Source organism: Hippocampus comes, unplaced genomic scaffold (assembly GCF_001891065.2).
Source record: "Hippocampus comes isolate QL1 unplaced genomic scaffold, H_comes_QL1_v1.1 scaffold132, whole genome shotgun sequence".
Classification (NCBI taxonomy): Eukaryota; Metazoa; Chordata; class Actinopteri; order Syngnathiformes; family Syngnathidae; genus Hippocampus; species Hippocampus comes.
The window spans coordinates 1,423,119-1,438,102 of NW_017805467.1; the positions used below are offsets into that span (position 1 = coordinate 1,423,119).

General features: G+C 40.0%; 1 protein-coding gene across 6 annotated transcripts in view; it reads left to right on the plus strand.

Moving 5' to 3' along the window:
* Positions 1 to 14,984, plus strand: part of camsap2a (calmodulin regulated spectrin-associated protein family, member 2a) — a 40,024-nt gene that overhangs the window by 1,843 nt on the left and 23,197 nt on the right. For 5 of the 6 annotated variants that reach the window (XM_019875453.1, XM_019875448.1, XM_019875449.1 and 2 more), the window contains exons 2-4: positions 1,888 to 2,147; positions 10,656 to 10,817; positions 11,429 to 11,512. In XM_019875453.1, the coding sequence (XP_019731012.1) occupies positions 1,888 to 2,147; positions 10,656 to 10,817; positions 11,429 to 11,512 (506 nt within the window). Of the gene's footprint in view, positions 1 to 1,887; positions 2,148 to 5,813; positions 6,121 to 10,655; positions 10,818 to 11,428; positions 11,513 to 14,984 lie in introns of those variants that run through there. The other variant, XM_019875451.1, reaches the window with a different exon arrangement.

Genomic DNA, 14,984 nt, shown 5'->3' on the forward strand with positions numbered 1-14,984 from the left:
TGGCCCTCCAGAGATTTTGAGCGAGGGAGCAGGCTTTTTTCCAGATCTCAGCCTACGCTATTCTTTTCAAAATGCTTCTCATGCATCTCCCTTATGGCATCCATGCAGGAGTGCTGTGTAGTTAATATAAGCCTACCCAGCTGGCCAGATGATTTCTCAAACTGAAGCAAGTATTCAGAATACCCTGTACAGACTAAACCTTATGAACAAAGTCCCACTTAATGTAACATCATTTCAAAATTGCATTTAAAATCCTGTCAATTTTTTTCTGGGCACCCTGTATTTAACATTTATATGAATGTATTTATCTTTCTGTTAGCCTACATGTGCTAAAAAATGGCAAAGTGGATCCGTAGAAACAAAATATAATTGTGATTCATTCCTTAATCGAATGTTGAGAAATGCTTAACAGAATGAATGTCCAACCACATCATGCTCACTGGGTGGGAACTAAATCAATTTCTTCTTCTCATGTTGAAGGCTGCTATGCTAAGCTTACCAGGGGCAAAATGGGATTCAGTATGGTCCAATGACAAGAGGGCCTCAACCACCAGAGCCATGCCACCAATTTGAATTGGTTATATCACATCATGAAGCAGATGAGCATTTCCCATCAGTTACAGTGGCCAGTTCTCATAACTCAGCTTTGATGTCTGACTTCCTTGTTAATGGGACTGCAGCAAATATTCAATATTTGACTAGAATCAATACTGCACCACATAAATGCAAATACTAAAAGCTTTTGCGCAAAGAAGGCTGTGTTTTTGTACTGACAAAGAGTCCATCTGTAGATTACCTCATTGACAGTGGTCATGAGGATGTGATTTATCGACTGACTGACTGTTTAAATTTTGTTGGGTTGGGGAATGTAAGAAATTGGCCTGGACCATTACCATGTGCTCTCCACAGAAAATTATTTTTTACATCTATTTCTCTGGTGCTAATTTTGGATTGGATAAACATTCCCAATAATCTTCATATAATTTCCGTCTTTGCTTTCATCACTGATGTGACTAAAGTCAATCAATTAATTGTCGTTGGGCCCTAACCCATTCCCTTGAATCATAGTCTTAATTTGCAAAAAGCGCAGCAGTGGAAAGTCAAATCAAATTTATACACGTTGCCCTTAATCATAAAAGAGTCAACAAGGGCTTCACATGCTCGTAGTTGACAAATATTAATGGCATCCCCTGGTCTTACTTCCACAGGAGGGCAAGGAAAAAAAAAAGAGGAAAATCAAAAACCTTGAGAAGGGCCACAGATGAGAGAATCCCCTTTCCATGATGATCAGGGAGCAATGGATGCAGAGTGGGCAATGTGTCACACAATATGGTGCTGTACAATGTTAGAATAGTATAAGAGTCAATTTAATAAGATGAAGCGCTGCAGGAAGACGCCTTTGTTGAGGAATCTTATTTTGTTGGCAAAATGAAAGCTAAGACCCAGGCAGTGTCTGGGAATGTACAATCTTCATCTGTGAACATGCACACAACTACGCAGCGCACAAAGAAACACACACACACACACACACACACACACACACACACACACACACACACACAGCACTCTTTTTGATGAGACAGGGTGTTCCCAGGGAGCTGAATGTTGAGATACAGACTAGATGAATCAATAGAGTGGTGCTCTGACTGCGGTTGCCATAGCGACATTCCAGGTTTATCCTTGAATATCCATGTCAGGCATGGCAGTGGACAGTGAATAAGGGCTGTGAAAAATCATTGCCGGAGAATCTGTGCACTACTGTGAATATGTCCAGGTTGTCCAGTAAAGCCAAGAATTGTGGCAAATAAAGATATTGTTCAGTGCTTCAGAAAATAAATGTGATATTCTTAGTCAGATTATTGCAATTTTTGCCCATTTGTTAAACAGACAGTATCCCAGAAGACATGAAAGAGCCCTTCTACACGGACCAATATGAGCAGGAGCATCTTAAGCCGCCTGTAGCCAGTCTCCTGCTGTCTGCTGACCTCTACTGCCGAGCCGCCAGCCTCATCTTGAAGAACGATCCTGCCGAGCCTCTGCTGGGCCACGATGCTGTCATTCAGGCTCTAGCCCAGCGAGGTCTCCATGTCACTGACCATGACAGAATTGTCACGGACAGGGACCTTCGAAAGAGGCCCCTGCAAATGGTAGGAGCTTTTTTTTTATTTATTTATTTTTTAAAATAATTTCAAATGTTTCTGTATTGTTATGTATATCGTTGTTAGGAATGTATTTTTTTGGTCACCTACTATGTGTGAGCAAAATTGAAAATCACAAACAGAGTAATTTGTTCACTACCAAATGACATACTATTCTATTGAACAAACTTCAAGCCAACGTAACTACCTTGAACTGGAACTATAAATCGAATAACTGTTCAACCAGCCTAGCACTTACCAGGTTTTCTACAAACCTCACACTCATTCAGTTGTCATACTTATCTGCCTACCAACCGATTGTAATCATTTATTATTTTAGCTATTCATCAAGATGGCTTTGGTGGCTGCCAGTTAAGCAGGAATTGAGCATCCTTGTTAGTTTGTATCTGTGTCTCAATAGGAGGCTTTACTGCCTCAGTGAGCTGCAAGTTGCTGTGTGTTAGAAACGATTAGCACACAGTATGCCTGCAGTCTGTTTGCAGAGTCTTGCTGCTTTTAATTTCCCTTCCATGCTAATTAAAAAGTTATTTAAATTCTGCTGGAACTTCAGCAAGACAGCACGTTATAGTTGCTATCCTCCAAACAATTTTCAACTTGGCAAAAGATTATCAGTTTTATACGTGTTTTTTTTTGGAGGGGGTGGGGGTCCATATTTATGCACCCGGAGTTCCTAAAATCTCTGGATGTTGTGCGGTTCTCCTGGTTGACACGCCTCTGCGATGAACATCGAGGACAGTGCCTCTGGAATGGCAGAGTGAGGGGCAGTGACCCTTGTTTTTAACAAGTGGGATAGAAAGGTGTGTCCCAACTACAGGAGGATCACACTGCTCAGCTGCTCTCATACGGTCAAGTCAGTGGTGCCGAGAGGTGAGTCTGTCGGGAAGTCGACCCACAAAGGAGGAGTAGTGTGGTTTTCCTCCTGGCTGTGGAACAGGAGACAAGCTCTACACTGTCTGCAGGGTTCTCATGAGTGCATGGGAGTTCCAAATGTAACTGGGGCATTTCGAAGCAAAGTGTGTGGCAGAGTATGAAAATCGGTCCCTCCAAATCTTCGACCAATGTCCTCAGTCAGAAGAGGGTGGATATGACCCAACTTCGGATAAGCCAAAGCAAGCCGTCCTAACTGAGGTCTGCGGTAGATTCATTACTATTGAGCAGTGTGGACAAAAAATATTTGGAATAAGCAACCTCTGCATGATTGCTTTAGTGCATAGGTCAGCATCATCTTATTTCGCTGATGATGTTTTTCTCTTGACTTGCTGTAGCTAACAACAACTGATGTTTCAGAGCTGATTTTGTGTGCTTTTGATTTTGCATGATTCTTCAGTCCTCTTTCCTCAGCCACGTTAGAGAGGCCATGACATGAAGAACTATTTTTGATGTATATCAATCAAATTTCCAGTAAGGTGCCACGGTGCATGTGGCACCCGCAGAATGCTCTTTAAGGAGGGCGGTTGCCAGTATAAAACATGTGACAGTAGTTCAGTGGCTGAAGTTTAAATGCTATGTCATCATCTTTGTTTTTAGACATTAAAATTGATAGGGCATGTACTTTTACAATTAATAAAGTAAGAGGTGCACTGATAGATCATCCGGGATCAGAATCACCACAGATTTCCTTAATTTTGGGGATCAGTGATTGGCCGATCCTTTAAAATAAAAAAAATAAAAAATCTTGTCCACCGGCTTTATCTCCCTCCGCAGAGGTCTGAAAAGGTCAGCCATTGTCCTCTTCTTCTGTGAGATCACTGATAGTCTGTTCATTTTTATTGAGATAACTCCTTCGTGTGCAGTTAAAACATTTTTTTATTGTTTGACAGGTATTGTTCAATGTTTTACAACAAAACAATATTGGAACATTGAAGTTGTATGCTGTTGGTTATGAAAAAAAAAAAATCGGCGTCTGAAAAAAATCGGGACCAGTAAGTCAGGCTTTTTAAAGGTTGGTATCGGTGATTGGTTAGAAAATTGTGATCGGTGGACCCCTAATTACAATGTCTTTCATATTCCTTCCATCCATTCATTCATCCATCTTCTGAGCTGCTTATCTTGATGAGGGTCGTGGGCGTGCTTTGGGCAAGAGAAGGCACACACCATTAACTGGTTGCCAGCCAAACGAAGGGCACAAATAGACAGACAACCATTCACGCACACATATCCAGACCTATGGGCAATTTAGAGTCTTCAATGAACCTATCATGCACGTTTTTGGAATGTATGAGGAACCAGGAGTACCAGGAGAAAACCCATGCTGGAGCTTGGATTTATACCCACAACCTCTGCACTGTGAGGTGGATGTGCTAACTAGTGGTCCACTGTGCCGGCCCTTTCATACTAATTTTTTATTAATTATTCAATGTATAATATTATAATGATTTCATATAATTCTAAACTACCAGTACTGCTCGTGTATCCCAGAGCAAGCGCCATTTTGAATAACCGCACTTTGCGAAATTTGGTTAATTGGCCAATAAATAGCTAACGGAGTAAACATTGAAGACGTGTACTTGGATGACTCACAGATTTTCATTTCAAGATGAGTCTTTCTGACTGCATTGCCATTGAAACGGTGAGTGAGACGACTACTATGCCAATACAAAAAGGCCAAATAATTGGAGTGGCGAATGCTAGCTCCATGTTCTCTGACATTTATATGTGTGTTTTTTTAAGACATATATTCGCACACAAGTGCAAGCTCTCTCCAGAGCTTGGCATTCTTTGGCATTTGTGTACTTTATCGTGTCTTTTGATGCTTTGCTTCAGTTGCTTCATCAGCTGGAATGGTTCATGGCTTTGCTTGCAGGCATCCAAACAGATGTAACTGGAAATCAACAAGCACTGCTTTCTGTCTTCTCTTTGCTCATCGCCTCTGCTGTGGACTTCATTAACACAAATGCATCTATTCACCATTTTAATCTCATTTTCATACTTCTATAGCTACTTTAAAAATTGATTGTGGACATGTCTTTGTCATTTGAAGATTTACAGCACAATATAATGACACTATTTTTACATTTAACAAGATGTTGTCAGGGTGATGATGATTGATAGTCCCTCCTGACAAAGATGAATTTCGCAGTAATACTTGACACTGAAATGGAAATTAGTCTCCGGTGGATGTAAGAAAAGCCCAACCACGTATGGTTTCTCATGAAACTGTATCGGAGAAACCATAAAACTGCCAGGTTTGTTGTCATGCATAGTACGGTTAAGGTACGCTTTCAAGCCAAGAGGCATCGACTGTGTACCGTCAAGTTGTCATTAAAGCCATGACGTTTTATGATCAATACATGCCTCTGAGCATGCCCATCCCCAAATCATTAAATATTTATGGTCAAGAGGATTTTTTTTTCTTTTTAAAGAGATAAGGCGATTAAAAATATCCTCACATGTTTTGTATATTTCTTGACTGATATTATGAAAACATGTCAGTTCTGTTAAACTTGGCATTGAGGAGAGATGAACACGATTCTTTCTGCCGGTTTCCATCTCTGCTGCTTCCATCACACGATTGGGATTGCGTTACCATGGTAACACGCCGGTGTGCAAGGTGTTGTTTTTAAGTGTGGGTGGGTGGTTGCGAGGTGTGGGCAGTGTTCATGCTTGCACATATGTTCATTGTGCATGATGAAGGCGGTAAAATGTAACCTCCATGGCAGAGAATTCTGAGATGCTGAATTCATGAAAACATCATATGGAGGCTGATCAGAAATTCTGATCAGACGCTTTAGCTCTCCCCTACATGCACGTAAAAGGCAGGCAGAAAATAATTCGACTCAATATTAAACCGACGTCCACCGCCCTTATTATTACATTCTGCGATTGTTCTAATGCATAAAGATGAGTGGAAGCAGCAGGGGAGAAGGAAAGCTGATCCAAGTACTCTCTGTTTTCGTCAGCCTCAGTGAAGTCACAGCCAAGCATGTTGTGCTCAGTGCCAGCGGCGACACAATATGGATGGGTAGGCAGTTTTCTTTGTACTCGACTGCTTCTTTCTCTGGCTCACCACTGTAGACTGCCATTGTTTAAAATGCCAACAGGATGGATGGATGATATTTGTTATATTTATGTTAACTCGAGCTGTGCGGTCGGTTGAGCTGCTGTTGTAAGATTGTGAAGCAGACTGTCTTCCCTTGTGGACCCCGGGGGGGTGACGATAGCCCCCCGCTGGGGTCTTCCAAGAATAATTCTCAGAATTCCAAACATCTATTGTTTGGTATCCTAGTAATTGGCTTACCTGAATAATGCACCACATTGCAATGACCGTACAGATTCAAATTGTAGTTTGATGATACACATTCCTAATTGTTTATTTTTACCTTTGATGGCTAAAAATGCAAATGATTTTTGAGTTTTCCCCACACACTGTGCAAATCTTCATAACAATCTTTCTTTGTACAATAATTGAATTATGATGAATTATTATTGCAATAAATGAAATGCTTTCGAAAGAAGGAAGCAAAATGGAGGAGCAGGCAATAAAACTACAAAACACATGCCTTGTTTACTTAGTTTACTAGTTCTTACTGATCGAGAAATAGGAGTCTCTGTGTTCAAAAGAACGCAATGAAATTAATGTAATGTAACGTAATACTAGAGACCGTGTTGTTAATTGTCTCTTGTAGTGGTTGACATAGCTGGCTGTTATGCTGCTGACATGGCCTCAATTCCCACACATTGCACTTTTCACAATTCAACTTTTGATGCGATACTGAATCAAAAGTGTCCTGGGTTTTCTTGGTCGTACCCTAAATTTGTGAAAATACTCACTTTTTTGTTTGTGTAGCTTTAATAATATCTAATCAATTAGTAATTCATATTTTTTAAACATTTTCCCTGTATGTAAAGCTGCATAAAAGGATTCTATTTTTATATTTATAATATTTTTGAGTATCGGAATAGATATTACTATATTTTTATTAGATTCATTACAGCCCTGTATTTGCACAAATAGCAAAAACATTTTTTTTTTTAATTATGATTATTATTTTGAGTCTGAGTATGATTCCAGACACTGCATACACTTATACTGTACAGTCTTTTACGGTAGAGGTTCCTACATAATTTCAGGGTGGTTTTTGGAATGGTGACTGTATACAACTGAAAGTCTCATCTCCCTAGGCAATTTCAGACCACAGTTCTGTCATCTAAAGCTCACAGTTTGGCAGGCCATTCAATGACCTGCACATCATCTTTTAACAGAATTTTGAGACAGAGACATGGTCACATTTAGATTTAGACTCAATTCTGATCCGAGATTGTAACAAACAAAACTGTGGTCTCTGGCATTCAGATGACCATTTCATCTTAATTGAAATTGAAGGCGACTGACATTTTAATTTGATTTTCATGGTGAGAAAAAGCTATCGCGATTACCCTAGTGACTGTGCACTGTGTGGAGTAAAGTGTAATAACACGGTTCTTAATTTATCTGGGATTGTACTAGTTAATCCCTAAAATCTTAATCCTTCATTTAACTAGGATTTGTTAAATAATTATCATCACTGAAGCTCCAAAATCTTGTTCTTCCAGGTTTGCCTCGTATTAAAATAGCAACCAGTTGTCCTAATTCTATTGTCAAAATAGTTTACACCAACAACATTTTTGATCCTTTGCTCTCACCATTGGGCATGAAAATAGTATTCCATTATCTTCTTTAGACTCACTGCTTGGCACACAGCGGCTATGGGAAATTTTGGCTAACATATTTACATTCTGCAGAAAAGTGTTGTTTTTTTTTTTTTTTAATCTGTGTGCATGATTAAAAATTCTTAAGCGTTATTGTGAGACCTGAGTAAAAATAAACGGCTGCGGGTCACCGAAATGTTGGAAAATACTGCAGAGAAAATGTCCTCATTGTCACCCTCAATGTCGATAAGAGATGTGGGCCGCTGAGTGCTTTTCCATGTCCAGCTGAGGATGCACAAAGTTACTTGAAGCTTGACAGATTCTAATTTTAACCTTTGACTGCAGCAAGGTGCCTGCTGGCCTGGATTGGAAGGTTGTAATACAGAACTCACCAGATTATTTTTACATTTTACCCTCCGGTATCACAGACTTGTGTTTTCCAGGCAAAAGGAGGTCAAGTGGACTGCAGAGCAGTATATTATTTCGTGGTTCAGTTGGTTCGTTTTCCCACAGGATGCTCTTAGACTTAACTATACACGATTCTGTAATCAGCATAGTTTTCAGTTTTGAACTCACTGAGTTTCAAGGGCAGGCTGCCATGTGAGGAAATTAACCACGGTGAGTTGAAGATGCACTTTTAGAAATCTTGTACATTTTCTCAAAAATTGACAGGACGTCTCGTAGTGCGGTGCACCATATGTATGAATGCATGTCGGAGTTGCCGTTCAAAGTCAAAGTCAACTTTATTGTCAAATATGCGTTCGTCCTTATTTCAACTTCTGTCCTATTACGTTCGCGTTGTCATTCTCATCCCCATCTGATTGCATTAGCCAAAGTAATAATATGGCCACTGGTCACCAGATTGACGAGCAGTGTACAAACATTTTTTTTTTCGGTCTGTCGGAGGGTCCCCTCCTCTGCTCGAAACAAACCCTGTGTAGTTGCATGGCGAACAAAACTAAGCAAGACGCTAGACAAAAAAAAAAAAAAATTACCATCATGCATCGAATTTAGAGGACTGAGTAACATCGTCACTAAGCGTAGATATTCACTCCCCGCCATCTGTGTCCCCTCCTTTGAGCCCCTGAACCAAGCCACCGGTTTCCCCAACTCTACTCTGAGCTGTTGGTTGTGGTGGGCGCCTGTTGGCTTGAGAAAACTGTGAGCCCCTATTTGGTACTAACAGTTCACAAAAACCCCACATACCTAATTTCCCTTCAGGCTCGTTGGGCCTTGTTACTGGGGTGCTTTCATTTCTCTCTGTTGAATTGCCCTGCTGCGCCCAGCCCTGCTCTCTGTGTTTGCTTTGTATTTTTGTATATAAAGACTTTTTACTTGGCCACTTCCGTGTCCTGCCTGCATCTGAGTCCAAATTCTATTCGTCACGCAACAGTGAATACCTATTGATCTCATTTGTTTACGCATATATATACATATAAAACAACTTGTGCTGCTACATTGACCATTCTCTTATAAGGCCCTGGTGGCACTGAATTAACTAAGACGAGCTGGTCTGTGGTCAAATAATAACCCTGGTTCTTCTATGTTGACATTTTATGTCCTCAGACTTTCAGCGGGTTTAAATCAATATCCGGAGATTGCTCCTGAGAGGAGATCAGATGAAAGAGGGAGCTGGCCTCTGAGGAGTTGAATCAAATTCTGACTGGACTTGCCTGGAGCTAATCGTTTATTGTGGCGACAGCCCTAAGAAATGTAGCTGTAACCGATAACATGGTTTGTTTGTTTGTATTGGTTGGTTAGTGTATCCTTGGGGGAAATTTACCAAGTGCTTAGACAGATTCAATAAAGGCGAGGAAGAAACATCTTGGCAGTCTATTATTAAGTGGGTTTGGTTTGCTGCTGCGTTGCTCCAGACTCCAAATTTAGCATTACACGAAGCATTCAACATCACAGAGAAAGCGGATTCCATACAGTACACAGTCAAACTATACTCTTACATTTGGCAGATAGCGTATGGTTTGCTAAATCTCATGAGGTAACACCTCCTGGGCTACTAGGCCTGTCTCACAAAGTAGAAATAAAATGTATTGATTTTGATGGAAATTCTGGTATCTGGTAGCAACATTAATAACAACTAACACTGTATTAAAATACCTAACAAGACAATCAATGCAACAATGAAATATTAAATGGTTGTAAAAAGATACAAGTTGTATATTTTTTGCAAAGTAAAATGGAATGGCGAAATGTGCAACTTTATCTGGTTGCAGGCCGAAAAAAAATTGTTTCAGTTGGAAAGCAAGAAAATGTACCTCCGTTCTCATTTGTTCAATATAATTTGGCTAATTCTTGAAAATATGTATGAAATCTATTTTACATTTCACAAAATATGTCACTTGCGATTTATTGTTCAAATTTCAGTCACATGATTATAAGAACTACAGAGTATTGTATTGAATGTTGTTCTCATCGGCTGAACTGTTGTGTTTCAGCAGACTAATGCATTTGTTTTCAAGGCAACACCCACAGGCGAGCGTTGCGTTGCACTGTGGACAGTTTCAGATTTACTCTTCAATTAGCACTATTTTGACAAATTGTTCCAAAACATAAACTACGTTTTTGGTCTTGATTATTCAGACAGACGTTGATTGATGTCCACAAACATTGTGGATAATAATGTAACTCTCGTTTTATTGTCATTGCACTGTTATAGGAAAGAAACGATTTTGTCCATTAGTCACTCCCTGGAAGAAGCAAGTGGTAAAAGTCAAAATATCTGAAAAACATGTCAATATCATAGCTTTGTGTTTGTCCTCTCTTTCTCACGAATGACACAATCTAGCACCGTGAAACAAGTGATGCTGAAATTTAATTATCACACCCCCCCCCCAATTTTTCTTTTTGCAGAGTGCCCATCTGGCAATGATTGATTCACTGATGATGGCATACTCGCTTGACATTCTGATTGTGGAGAGGGTGATGGCCAGCATTTGCCAGTATTCATCATGCTTCTCTGAAGAGGACACTCCATACGACACCGAGGATGCGGTCACCACCTGGATCAACAAGGTTGGTGGGAGACAGTATTATTTTAAGTTTTGTATGTGCAAAAAGAACAGCTACAGTAATGCAGCAATCACGATACTGCATTAAAAAAAGTAACTAGTGTGCTTTTGTTACTGTGTCCTAAATTCATGCAGTCAGCCCTATTGAATACTTTCCCCGTAAGCCACACACGGCCGTAAAGTCCTGCTGGTCAGACATATGGCTCTCTGTAGTTCGCTGGCAATCCAGAGGTCTAAAATACAGGAGACAAGTAGTTGAGTGAAAAACACAAAGCTGAGAAAAGTAATATTTGTACACGTTTTTTTTTTCTCTCGATTTTAAACATTGTCCCAACTTCATTGGAACTTGGGTTTACGATATTCTCTAAACTGTTCCATGCCCACACTTCACTTTATTATTAATTATTTGCCCAGCATGGTCTGTCTTGACGGTCTCAGATTGGATCTCATTAGGTTGTGTAGTTATACCTAAGGTTTGGCCAGTAGGCGTATATACAGACTATCATGGAAATTATTCTTCGTGTGGAAACCTCAAAGTATGTATAATTTCACCTAATTATTATGAGTGCTTTTGCTGGCAAAGCAAAAGTTGATCCTGCTTCTGCTCCGTTTTAGATTAACGAGTATCTGAAAGACACCGTGGCTCAGGAGAAGAAAAAGAAAGAGGCACAGATTGCAGAGACTGCAGAAAGTCATCGGGTGAGTTGTTCTCCTTTCTCAGCAGAAGCATGCAGATTTTGTTTGACTGACGGCTCGAGACAAGCTAGGCAAATCCACTTTATGAATTTAAGTCCCTGACATCTGTGTCACTCGGCTATCTGGAAGCAGCTTCCTCGACACTTAAGCCACTCAAATCCTTCTTTCATCAAAGGAATCACAAAAAGTTTGGATTTAAATCGTCACAAGAGTCCCTCACTAAATCTGTGCCTTAACCAAAACATCTGCACTCGCTTGTCTTATTAGGCCAATACTTTCTTTGTGTGAGGCCACTAAATGTCCAGCCTGCAGTCCTAATTTGTTACATAATGGTGGTAGTCATTGCAAATGCCATAAGGCAGAATGCTCAATTTGTGCTTGCTTGTGTGCTCATGTCTGTCTGTCTGTCTCTGTGCGTGACTGTTCATGTGCACGCCCGTTTCTGTGTAACTACCCAATCTTGTGGTTAGGTGCGTGCCTCACTACCCAGTCCTGTGCCCGCAGATTTCACTGTTGGATGCAGATCTGACCGGTCAGATTGCAGAGGCAGCACAGCAAGCCCTTACTGACCTTTCACATTATTTCATCATGACTTCTTTCAGACTCCAAAAGCTTCCAATCCAAGTTGAAATCTAAAATATCAGAACACACAAAACACACCAGTTAACAAAAGTTGATTCCAAAAGGAAAGATAAAAACTCAGTTGTGTTGCATGTCGTAATATCAGCACACAACATGTTGAATTAAATGTTGTCGTGCTGCTGTCACACTGTATTTAACCGATGCAGCTATCACTGTTCCATGTACGTTGTCCACAGGGGAAGAGTTTTACGAGTCAAACTGAACCACTTAATGAGTTTTGTGTCCTTTTAATGGCTGTTTTTGCGACTTTTAGTCCACTTCGGTCGTTTTAACGTCTTTGTCTGAAACACATTGTTCCATATGGACACCAATATATGCAGTTAGAATGCCAACCAAATGAAACTCGAGTAATATAATGATTATTCTAAATTAAACAAAAAGGGGGGAAAAAACACGCAAGACTGTTGTTCTGCTGTAATAGCAACCATTCTACTGTGTCTTCTATCCTATTTTCAGTGACGCAAGGAGACACATTTGGCCTCCAGGGGCATTCGTATTAAGGACAGATCATATTTTTAATGTCACCAAATAGGAGAATGTGTGTGTGTGTTCATGCAGCGCAGGCTGATGAGAACCTTACCTCTCCCCTGGGGGTTTTGATTTGGTCGTCTTAGAAGATTTTAGTCACAGTTTGAGCCCATTTAGCCTAAGACATGGCACATCACTAAAAATAGGTGACAATTATGCCATCTTATTCAAACACCCAGGTCAGACCATTTCTCCTTCAATGTGTACCTCTACAATGTGTGCATGTTTTTTTTTTTTTTTTTTTTTTACAGTCAAGTTTCTTTACGGTTTATTTATCTTTTGGTTAGTACACTGCATGCAGAATGTGAAGGATTCAGACCAAAAAAAACAACAGGAAACTAAACAAATTAGTTTGAACTCTGACAGAATGCAATTTAATTGAAGTGATTTTAACTTTTTATTTATTTTTTTCTGATCTGCACCAGTTTTTGGTCTCAGAGTATCAGATCCTGGTTACAAAATATTAGGTTATTATATGTTTGGTGGCGGCCCGGTGGTCCAGTTGTTAGCGTGTCGACCTCACAGTGCGGGGGTACCGGGTTCAATTCCAGCTCTGTGTGGCGTTTGCATGTTCTCCCCGGGCCTGTGTGGGTTTTCTACAGGTACTCCAATTTCATCCCACATTCCAAAAACATGCATGGCAGGCTGATTGAACACTCTAAATTGTCCCTAGGCGTGAGTGTGAGTGTGGATGGTTGTTCGTCTGTGCGATTGGCTGGCAACCGGTTCAGAGTGTCCCCCGCCTACTGCCCAAAGACAGCTGGGATAGGCTGCAGCACCCCCCCCTGCGACCCTTGTGAAGGTTAAAGTGGATCGGAAAATGGATGAATGGATGTTTGGTGCTTCAACATTATTGATTAAAATTTTGTATGTTGATTTATCAATAAGATACTACAGTGCACCTTAAGATACTTTAGTGTGTTCATTTTTGTCTTCAACAAGACGACTATTCAGGGCAGTATAACAAACGTCCATATTCCAAATCCTCCATCTCGTTTCACGCTCCCCTTCTTCCAGAATCTCTGCGACCCCCCTCCTGCCACCACATGTCCAATTTGGACTCAACAAAGAGCAGTGGATCCAAAGCCCTTACAGTTTTTAGCTTCTTGTTGTATGAGGAAATAATAATTGTCTTCCACTTGCAAATGTTCTTTGTAATTGCACATAATTTAATACTTCATGCAATGAGTGCTCGATAACATTTCTGAAGCCACTGATAAGAATGAAAGTTATAATAAAATATGTTCTTTTTCCTTGTTGTTTCGATGCTATATCATGCATTTAGAATGGCAGAGATGAAAAAAAATGTTATTATTCAGGAAACTAAATCACCTTTTTCACCAAATTTTGCAAGCACTTATCCTGCTTATATTCGCAGTTTAATGTTCTTCAAAAAACAATAAATAAATACACAACTCAGTATGATGCAATGCTGTTTTACATCACTGCAAACTACAAGCGCAGGAATAAACACCTTGTTACGTAGATCACACAAGGGTTAATACATCTGTGACAGTTTCAATCAAAACTGAGCATTGTATCTTTGTAAATGTACCGGGTAACATTTTTTTAAAAATGAGTGTCAGCAATCAGTACAAGAGAAGTCTCCTACTACTCCCTTAAAGAATGAATACCCCCTCTTTTGGTAGGTCTCACTACATCACGATGGAGTGCTTTATGTTGTGGTCTCTAAAAATATATCGCTCTTCTTAACCCTATCATTTACTTCCCCACTTGCAAGACTTGTATGATGCGTCATCAAGTTATATTCCCGTACCGTATTTTCACGACCATACGGTGCACCGAACTAAAAGGAGTACAGTAGTGTCAGTTACAGGTACTATTTTTTGTATTTAGCACATACACAAGAGACATTGTATTATTGGACGCAGGCATGGTAAAAAGCATGGGCGTCATTAGGCCTATTTTAGGGAGGCTTCAGCCTCCCTAAAAATGTCTTTAGCCCCCCTAAATAATTTCATTGCATTATTTTAAAAAAGTATTATTTATTTTTCCTGTACTTTTGCTAATATATTGCATCAAATTCAATGCAATGTGGCCATTTTAAATTATATTTTGATAACCTGCCATTATTGTAATGTTAAATCTCCCAGGTTTCCTGAACGCAACAGGTGTTGCGTTAGCATTTGACGTGTCTGTCACCATCGCCACATCAAATGCTAACGCAACAACTGACAGTTCATTGCCGAAAGTCAGGTTGAGTCGACAGCATGGATATTCGACAGTTTTTTAGAAAGGTAAATTAAGTATTCAATGCATCCATGCTGGTAAAACTAGTGACTAT